This window comes from Cherax quadricarinatus, chromosome 51, assembly GCF_038502225.1.
Source record: "Cherax quadricarinatus isolate ZL_2023a chromosome 51, ASM3850222v1, whole genome shotgun sequence".
Classification (NCBI taxonomy): domain Eukaryota; kingdom Metazoa; phylum Arthropoda; class Malacostraca; order Decapoda; family Parastacidae; genus Cherax; species Cherax quadricarinatus.
The window spans coordinates 5763347-5773719 of NC_091342.1; the positions used below are offsets into that span (position 1 = coordinate 5763347).

The 10373-nt window shown below is 52.2% G+C and overlaps 1 protein-coding gene across 1 annotated transcript in view; it reads left to right on the forward strand.

Annotated features, from left to right (window-relative positions):
• Positions 1-1015: 1015 nt before the first annotated feature.
• The window catches only part of LOC128694722 (neuronal PAS domain-containing protein 4A-like), a 106980-nt gene continuing 97622 nt past the window's right edge, over positions 1016-10373 (forward strand). The window contains 1 exon segment of the mRNA XM_070095719.1: positions 1016-1227. Coding sequence (XP_069951820.1) covers positions 1202-1227 — 26 coding nt within the window. The 5' untranslated portion in view covers positions 1016-1201.

Here is a 10373-nt window from a genome sequence, read left to right on the forward strand (position 1 = left end):
ACTCACGGCAACTTAAAACCAATCAGAATGGCTCACAACTATTCACAATGACTCACAATCACTCAGTAAGACTCACAACCACTCAAGACTCACCACCACTCAGTAAGACTCACAACCACTCGCTGAGGGGTGCCAACTGCTGGCCAGCGAGCTGTAGCAAGATCTGTTGATAAATGTCAGTGTCTTCATGCCTTCTGGTCTTTGCCCTTTGACCTAAGACATATAAGACCATGGTCACAAGCGTCACTGCCGCAGTGACGCTTGGGGTCGAGGCGAGTGCCCAGGGAGGAATCAGGTACCGCCAATTAAAAATCCCCTGCATGATGAGCTCTCACTGCCAGAAGAGCTCTCTCCCCGACATCTCACACAGTGTCGAAGCAACATTCTCCACCTTGATGTTGTACCAGTGCGGGTGTTTGTGGTTGATAGGTGGCGCTGGTATGGTTTTGGAGCATGTTAGAATATGTAAATAAGACACATGTACAACACTTGGATATCTTCATTGTGTAAACGTTTCGCCCACCAGTGGCTTTATCAATCCTATACAGGAGTCAGTGCAATATAGGAAGTATTCAGTGTGTCAAGACTGAAGGATTTAACACTTCCCAGCAAGACTTCAGGGACTGATTACCTCACAGCTCTTCTTCATATCTCCAGCGTTATTTATTCTCTGCACTGGAGCGGTGTGTGTGGTGATGATAGGAGAGTGTTGGTGCAACCAAGGTTTTGAAGATGGGCAAGAGATCAGGAGACGAGACAATACAAGGGGAGGGCAGGAAGGAAGGGGGGTAGAACCAGGTCAGACTCATCTCTGTTTACACTCCAGCCTCATGGATGGAGGGGGGCGGAGCTCCCCCTGGCTAACCTCCCCTCCCATCTTCCATCCTAGCCAACCCTGATGCAAGGATGAGCACCCGTCGACCAATAGGAGGCGTGGAGGGGGATACCCAGGGGCGGGGCTGGGGCACCTAGAGGAGCAATGGTGAGGAGTGGCTCAGTAGTGACTGAGCTGGTGAGTGGTGTACACTGCTGCTGTCTGCCAACACATCGACGGTGCAACAAGTCTTGAGTTATCATTTTTCTGCAGCATCCCCGCGCGCCTCTTAACTCATGGAATAGGTGGTGAGAGGCCGCCCCTCCTCCCCCACCCCACTCCAGCCCACACACGCACCCACGCCTCGCTACCTCAGCACCTACACAAATGCAGGAAATCATACAAATGTGCAGGTAAGTCGAACTCATCTTCAGGCTGGCTTTCGTGACTCGTCAGAGCCATCATCTGAGACAAGAGAAATTCTCTATCAAACACACATACACAAGACACATTATACACCTGGTGTTTTGCATGTGTGCTTGTGTATTTATCTGCTGGTGTTTGTGAAGAGGATGTGTTCGAGTGGATACCTGTGATAGAGGAGGTAAGGAAGAGAGTATATGATGATATATAGAGAGAAAGAGAGAGAGAGATGAGGGAGCGTGAGCGAGCGAGTGAAGATGATGCGGGGGAGACTTGGAGATTTAAACGCAGTAGTAGATAGTTAACCCACTCTCTCTGCCCACCACATTGCCTGCCTGCCTACCCACCACACTGCCTGCCTGCCTGCCCACTACACTGCCTGCCTACCACATTGCCTGCCTGCCTGCCCACCACATTGCCTGCCTGCCTGCCCACCACATTGCCTGCCTGCCTGCCCACCACATTGCCTGCCTGCCCACCACGCTGCCTGCCTGCCTGCCCACCACACTGCCTGCCTGCCTGCCTGCCTGCCTGCCTGCCTGCCCACCACACTGCCTGCCTGCCTGCCTGCCCACCACTGCATGCCCACCACACTGACTGCCTGCCTGCCCACCACACTGCCTACCTGCCCACCACACTGCCTGCCTGCCTGCCTGCCTGCCTGCCTGCCCACCACACTGTCTGCCTGCCTGCCCACCACACTGCCTGCCTGCCCACCACACTGCTTGCCTGCCCACCACACACTGTGCACCACACACTGCCTGCCTACCACTCACTGCCTGCCCACCACACACTGTCTACCACACACTGCCTTCCACCACAGATACTGTCTGCCCACCACACAACGCCCACTACACACTACCTGCCTGCCACACACTGCCTACCTACCACTCACTTCCTGCCCACCACACACACTGCCTGCCCACCACACATTCGTCATTATCATCATTATCATCATCATTATTATCATTATTATTATTATTATTATAATCATTATCAACATTATTATCACCATCACCATCATTATCATCATCGTCATCATCATTAGCACCATCATCATTAGCACCATCATCATTATTATCATCATAATTATCATCATTATCATTATTATCATTATTCATGTATCTGCAGCTGTCAGATACATGGACTGATGAAGCTGTCAGATACACGAACTGGTGCAGCTGTCAGATATATGGACTGGTGCAGCTGTCACATACATGGACTGGTGCAGCTGTCACATACATGGACTGGTGCAGCTGTCACATACATGGACTGGTGCAGCTGTCACATACATGGACTGGTGCAGCTGTCACATACATGGACTGGTGCAGCTGTCACATACATGGACTGGTGCAGTTCTCAGTCTGATTAATGTCATACAGTCCTCTCCAATGATCTGATTTCCGTGTGATAACTCGAGAAAACCTCTTCCGCTCGGCTTGAAACTTTCAACATTAGTGAGAGTCGTAGGATGGCGCTCAGTTTGATTATCACTATTTCTTACACACTCAAGATGGTGCTCAGTAAGTCTAGATTTATAGACGTAACTCATTCATGTCTCAGCGTGGTTAATAACCTTGCAACAGTTAGAATAAGAGCCATAACTAGAGAATGCTTCTTCTAATTGGCTTCAAACCTCGAGCGATGGTAGCCACGTTGCAAAAGAAGGTTCGCATTAATTCTGGGCTGTGTACCTTGTTATCTGATAATGCTATTTAACCAACTAGTTTCCAGGCATTAACTGAAGAATGGTTCTCGCAATCGGCTTTAAACCCTAAACGGTGGTATATTTTACGTGTGAAACGTATTAAGATTGATATTGGGCTGCATAGCTACACCAGTCTGTTAATTTTTATTGAAAAAATTGAGATAATTGAAACTGCTTTTCACGCGAGGATTTTGGGATGCGGGATAGGACAGGATTCAAACCTTCATTAAAGGAAACTTTGGAGTGTTGTTGCACTGTGTTGATGTTGGCCTGCAACAAGCAGTTGTTTTTTATCACGTGATTGTAGATAATTAGAATTATAACATAAACTAGGTAGAAAAACTAACTCAAACCGAGTGTTGTTGATTGAAGATTCATGAGTTTAGTGAAGCCCTTACATGCCCTAGTCTTTGTACGGCTTTATTCCGGAGTCGGTACATGGACTCGGTTACAGTGCTCGTTTCTCCTCCCCCTCCCCACCGGTGCTCTTGTTAATAACTTGAGCACGTTTCGCCCACTCTGATGCTTTCCTCGGGTCGAGGAGTGACCGAGGTACGTGTAAACTGGTCTGAGACCAACAGTATACATATATATATATATATATATATATATATATATATATATATATATATATATATATATATATATATATATATATATATATATATATATATATATATATATATATATATATATATATATATATATATATATATATATTATTTGTTATTATTGCTATTTTTATTGTCACTATATTTTATATATTGGTGTTGTTAGTAGTGTTATTGTTGTTAATAATTTCTTTTATTGTTGTTGCAGGTGTTATTGTTATTGTTATTGCAGTTCCTAGAGTTATTGTTATAGTAGTTAGTAATGTTATTATTGTTAATGTTAATGTTAGTGTTGTTAGTATTATTGTTGCTATTGTTCTCGTTATTTTTTTCATGTTATGGTGGAAATTGTTTTGTTGTTGTTGTTGTTACTACCTGGAATATACCTGGAGAGGGTTTCGGGGGTCAGCGCCCCCGCGGCCCTGTCCGTAACCAGGCCTTGTGTTGGATCAGAGCCTGATCAACCAGGCTATTACTGCTGGCTGCACATAGACCGACGTAGGAACCACAGCCCGGCTAGGCAGGTACTGACTTTAGGTGCCTGTCCAGCGTCTTCGTGAAGATAGTCAGGGGTCTATTGGTAATCCCCCTTATGTATGCTGGGAGGCAGTTGAACAGTCTTGGGCCTCTGACACTTACTGTGTTGTCTCTCAGCGTACTCGTGGCGACTCTGCTTTTCATTGGGGGAATGTTGCATCTCCTACCGAGTCTTTTGTTTTCGTAGGGAGTGATTTTCGTGTGCAAGTTTGGTACTAATCCCTCTAGGATTTTCCAAGAGTATATTATTATGTATCTTTCTCGCCTGCATTCCAGGGAATACAAATCAAATTCATCAACCGTTCGTAGTAATTTAGGTACTTTATCGTACTTACACGTGCCATAAAAGTTCTCTTTATACTGAATACTCCAATTCCAGCCTAGAGAGAACAAATGATTGGAAGAGAATTATCATGGGCTTGGCGTCTCTAGTTTTGAAGGTTCTCATTATCAATCCTATCATTTTCTTAGGAAATATGGTAGATACATTGTTGTGATCTTTGAAAGTGATGTTCTCTGACATTATCACTCCCAGGTCCTTCACACTAGTTTTTCGCTCTATTGTGAGGTTTAGATTTGTTGTGTACTCTGATACGGTTTTAATTTTCTCGAGTTTTCCATATCGGACTAATTGAAATTCCTCTTCACTGAACTTCATGTTGTTTTCTGCGGCCCACGTAAACATTTGGTTAATGTCCGCTAGGAGTGTGTCAGTGTTGTCCAGGGTTAACTCTGTCATGCAAATTCGGGTGTCATCCGTAGAGGAAGATAGGCTGTTGTAGCTGACATCTCTGTGTCACATATGATAATATTGTTATTTTCTTGTTCATGTTCTTGTTATTCTGTTAGATACATTGTTCTTGATTCTATTTTGTTATTGTTAATGTTGTTATTTACAGGTGTAGCGATCTAACACTGAGATGCTGACTCCTCTGTCCAGCAGCTGTACTGTAACTCTCTACTTACCTACCTCAAAACCTGCGCTGTAAGGAGTGGGGGAGACAGTAGTGGAGGAGCTGGGAGATAGTAGTGGAGGAGCTGGGAGACAGTAGTGGAGGAGCTGGGAGACAGTAGTGAAGGAGCTAGGAGACAGTAGTGGAGGAGCTGGGAGACAGTAGTGGAGGAGCTGGGAGACAGTAGTGGAGGAGCTGGGAGACAGTAGTGGAGGAGCTGGGAGACAGTAGTGGAGGAGCTGGGAGACAGTAGTGGAGAAGCTAGGAGACAGTAGTGGAGGAGCTGGGAGACAGTAGTGGAGGAGCTGGGAGACAGTAGTGGAGAAGCTAGGAGACAGTAGTGGAGGAGCTGGGAGACAGTAGTGGAGGAGCTGGGAGACAGTAGTGGAGGAGCTGGGAGACAGTAGTGGAGGAGCTGGGAGACAGTAGTGGAGGAGCTGGGAGACAGTAGTGGAGGAGCTGGGAGACAGTAGTGGAGGAGCTGGGAGACAGTAGTGGAGGAGCTAGGAGACAGTAGTGGAGGAGCTGGGAGACAGAAGTGGAGGAGCTGGGGAGACAGTAGTGGAGGAGCTGGGAGACAGTAGTGGAGGAGCTGGGAGACAGTAGTGGAGGAGCTGGGAGACAGTAGTGGAGGAGCTGGGAGACAGTAGTGGAGGAGCTGGGAGACAGTAGTGGAGGAGCTGGGAGACAGTAGTGGAGGAGCTAGGAGACAGTAGTGGAGGAGCTGGGAGACAGTAGTGGAGGAGCTGGGGAGACAGTAGTGGAGGAGCTGGGAGACAGTAGTGGAGGAGCTGGGAGACAGTAGTGGAGGAGCTGGGAGACAGTAGTGGAGGAGCTAGGAGACAGTAGTGGAGGAGCTGGGAGACAGTAGTGGAGGAGCTGGGAGACAGTAGTGGAGGAGCTAGGGAGACAGTAGTGGAGGAGCTGGGGAGACAGTAGTGGAGGAGCTGGGGAGACAGTAGTGGAGGAGCTGGAGAGACAGTAGTGGAGGAGCTGGGAGACAGTAGTGGAGGAGCTGGGGAGACAGTAGTGGAGGAGCTGGGGAGACAGTAGTGAAGGAGCTGGGAGACAGTAGTGGAGGAGCTGGGAGACAGTAGTGGAGGAGCTGGGGAGACAGTAGTGGAGGAGCTGGGGAGACAGTAGTGGAGGAGCTGGGAGACAGTAGTGGAGGAGCTGGAGAGACAGTAGTGGAGGAGCTGGGGAGACAGTAGTGGAGGAGCTGGGGAGACAGTAGTGGAGGAGCTGGGGAGACAGTAGTGGAGGAGCTAGGGAGACAGTAGTGGAGGAGCTGGGAGACAGTAGTGGAGGAGCTGGGAGACAGTATTGGCGGAGCTGGGTGACAGTAGTGGAGGAGCTGGGGAGACAGTAGTGGAGGAGCTGGGGAGACAGTAGTGGAGGAGCTGGGAGACAGTAGTGGAGGAGCTGGAGAGACAGTAGTGGAGGAGCTGGAGAGACAGTAGTGGAGGAGCTGGGGAGACAGTAGTGGAGGAGCTTGGGAGACAGTAGTGGAGGAGCTGGAGACAGTAGTGGAGGAGCTGGAGAGACAGTAGTGGAAGAGCTGGGAGACAGTAGTGGAGGAGCTGGGGAGACAGTAGTGGAGGAGATGGGGAGACAGTAGTGGAGGAGCTGGGGAGAGAGTAGTGGAGGAGCTGGGGAGACAGTAGTGGAGGAGATGGGGAGACAGTAGTGGAGGAGATGGGGAGACAGTAGTGGAGGAGCTGGGGAGACAGTAGTGGAGGAGCTGGGAGACAGTAGTGGAGGAGCTGGGGAGACAGTAGTGGAGGAGCTGGGGAGACAGTAGTGGAGGAGCTGGGGAGACAGTAGTGGAGGAGCTGGGAGACAGAAGTGGAGGAGCTGGGGAGACAGTAGTGGAGGAGCTGGGGAGACAGTAGTGGAGGAGCTGGGAGACAGAAGTGGAGGAGCTGGGGAGACAGTATTGGAGGAGCTGGGGAGACAGTAGTGGAGGAGCTGGGGAGACAGTAGTGGAGGAGCTGGGAGACAGTAGTGGAGGAGCTGGGAGACAGAAGTGGAGGAGCTGGGAGACAGTAGTGGAGGAGCTGGGAGACAGTAGTGGAGGAGCTGGGGAGACAGTAGTGGAGGAGCTGGGGAGACAGTAGTGGAGGAGCTGGGAGACAGAAGTGGAGGAGCTGGGGAGACAGTAGTGGAGGAGCTGGGGAGACAGTAGTGGAGGAGCTGGGGAGACAGTAGTGGAGGAGCTGGGGAGACAGTAGTGGAGGAGCTGGGGAGACAGTAGTGGAGGAGCTGGGAGACAGTAGTGGAGGAGCTGGGAGACAGAAGTGGAGGAGCTGGGGAGACAGTAGTGGAGGAGCTGGGGAGACAGTAGTGGATGAGCTGGGGAGACAGTAGTGGAGGAGCTGGGAGACAGAAGTGGAGGAGCTGGGGAGACAGTAGTGGAGGAGCTGGGGAGACAGTAGTGGAGGAGCTGGGGAGACAGTAGTGGAGGAGCTGGGGAGACAGTAGTGGAGGAGCTGGGGAGACAGTAGTGGAGGAGCTGGGAGACAGAAGTGGAGGAGCTGGGGAGACAGTAGTGGAGGAGCTGGGGAGACAGTAGTGGAGGAGCTGGGAGACAGAAGTGGAGGAGCTGGGGAGACAGTAGTGGAGGAGCTGGGGAGACAGTAGTGGAGGAGCTGGGGAGACAGTAGTGGAGGAGCTGGGGAGACAGTAGTGGAGGAGCTGGGGAGACAGTAGTGGAGGAGCTGGGAGACAGTAGTGGAGGAGCTGGGAGACAGAAGTGGAGGAGCTGGGGAGACAGTAGTGGAGGAGCTGGGGAGACAGTAGTGGAGGAGCTGGGGAGACAGTAGTGGAGGAGCTGGGAGACAGAAGTGGAGGAGCTGGGGAGACAGTAGTGGAGGAGCTGGGGAGACAGTAGTGGAGGAGCTGGGGAGACAGTAGTGGAGGAGCTGGGGAGACAGTAGTGGAGGAGCTGGGGAGACAGTAGTGGAGGAGCTGGGAGACAGAAGTGGAGGAGCTGGGGAGACAGTAGTGGAGGAGCTGGGGAGACAGTAGTGGAGGAGCTGGGAGACAGAAGTGGAGGAGCTGGGGAGACAGTAGTGAAGGAGCTGGGGAGACAGTAGTGGAGGAGCTGGGAGACAGTAGTGGAGGAGCTGGGAGACAGTAGTGGAGGAGCTGGGAGACAGAAGTGGAGGAGCTGGGGAGACAGTAGTGGAGGAGCTGGGGAGACAGTAGTGGAGGAGCTGGGGAGACAGTAGTGGAGGAGATGGGGAGACAGTAGTGGAGGAGCTGGGAGACAGAAGTGGAGGAGCTGGGAGACAGTATTGGAGGAGCTGGGAGACAGTAGTGGAGGAGCTAGGAGACAGTAGTGGAGGAGCTAGGAGACAGTAGTGGAGGAGCTGGGAGACAGTAGTGGAGGAGCTGGGGAGACAGTAGTGGAGGAGCTGGGAGACAGTAGTGGAGGAGCTGGGGAGACAGTAGTGGAGGAGCTGAGAGACAGTAGTGGAGGAGCTGGGAGACAGTAGTGGAGGAGCTAGGAGACAGTAGTGGAGGAGCTAGGAGACAGTAGTGGAGGAGCTGGGGAGACAGTAGTGGAGGAGCTGAGAGACAGTAGTGGAGGAGCTGGGAGACAGAAGTGGAGGAGCTGGGGAGACAGTAGTGGAGGAGCTGGGGAGACAGTAGTGGAGGAGCTGGGAGACAGTAGTGGAGGAGCTGGGAGACAGAAGTGGAGGAGCTGGGGAGACAGTAGTGGAGGAGCTGGGGAGACAGTAGTGGAGGAGCTGGGGAGACAGTAGTGGAGGAGCTGGGGAGACAGTAGTGGAGGAGCTGGGGAGACAGTAGTGGAGGAGCTGGGAGACAGAAGTGGAGGAGCTGGGGAGACAGTAGTGGAGGAGCTGGGGAGACAGTAGTGGAGGAGCTGGGAGACAGAAGTGGAGGAGCTGGTGAGACAGTAGTGGAGGAGCTGGGGAGACAGTAGTGGAGGAGCTGGGAGACAGTAGTGGAGGAGCTGGGAGACAGTAGTGGAGGAGCTGGGAGACAGAAGTGGAGGAGCTGGGGAGACAGTAGTGGAGGAGCTGGGGAGACAGTAGTGGAGGAGCTGGGGAGACAGTAGTGGAGGAGATGGGGAGACAGTAGTGGAGGAGCTGGGAGACAGAAGTGGAGGAGCTGGGAGACAGTATTGGAGGAGCTGGGAGACAGTAGTGGAGGAGCTAGGAGACAGTAGTGGAGGAGCTAGGAGACAGTAGTGGAGGAGCTGGGAGACAGTAGTGGAGGAGCTGGGGAGACAGTAGTGGAGGAGCTGGGGAGACAGTAGTGGAGGAGCTGGGGAGACAGTAGTAAAGGAGCTGGGAGACAGTAGTGGAGGAGCTGGGAGACAGTAGTGGAGGAGCTAGGAGACAGTAGTGGAGGAGCTGGGAGACAGTAGTGGAGGAGCTGGGGAGATAGTAGTGGAGGAGCTGGGAGACAGTAGTGGGGGAGCTGGGAGACAGTAGTGGAGGAGCTGGGAGACAGTAGTGGAGGAGCTGGGGAGACAGTAGTGGAGGAGCTGGGGAGACAGTAGTGGAGGAGCTGGGGAGACAGTAGTGGAGGAGCTGGAGAGACAGTAGTGGAGGAGCTGGGAGACAGTAGTGGAGGAGCTGGGGAGACAGTAGTGGAGGAGCTGGGGAGACAGTAGTGGAGGAGCTGGGAGACAGTAGTGGAGGAGCTGGGAGACAGTAGTGGAGGAGCTGGGGAGACAGTAGTGGAGGAGCTGGGGAGACAGTAGTGGAGGAGCTGGGAGACAGTAGTGGAGGAGCTGGAGAGACAGTAGTGGAGGAGCTGGGGAGACAGTAGTGGAGGAGCTGTGGAGACAGTAGTGGAGGAGCTGGGGAGACAGTAGTGGAGGAGCTAGGGAGACAGTAGTGGAGGAGCTGGGAGACAGTAGTGGAGGAGCTGGGAGACAGTAGTGGAGGAGCTGGGAGACAGTAGTGGAGGAGCTGGGGAGACAGTAGTGGAGGAGCTGGGGAGACAGTAGTGGAGGAGCTGGGAGACAGTAGTGGAGGAGCTGGAGAGACAGTAGTGGAGGAGCTGGAGAGACAGTAGTGGAGGAGCTGGGGAGACAGTAGTGGAGGAGCTTGGGAGACAGTAGTGGAGGAGCTGGGAGACAGTAGTGGAGGAGCTGGAGAGACAGTAGTGGAGGAGCTGGGAGACAGTAGTGGAGGAGCTGGGGAGACAGTAGTGGAGGAGATGGGGAGACAGTAGTGGAGGAGCTGGGGAGACAGTAGTGGAGGAGCTGGGGAGACAGTAGTGGAGGAGATGGGGAGACAGTAGTGGAGGAGATGGGGAGACAGTAGTGGAGGAGCTGGGGAGACAGTAGT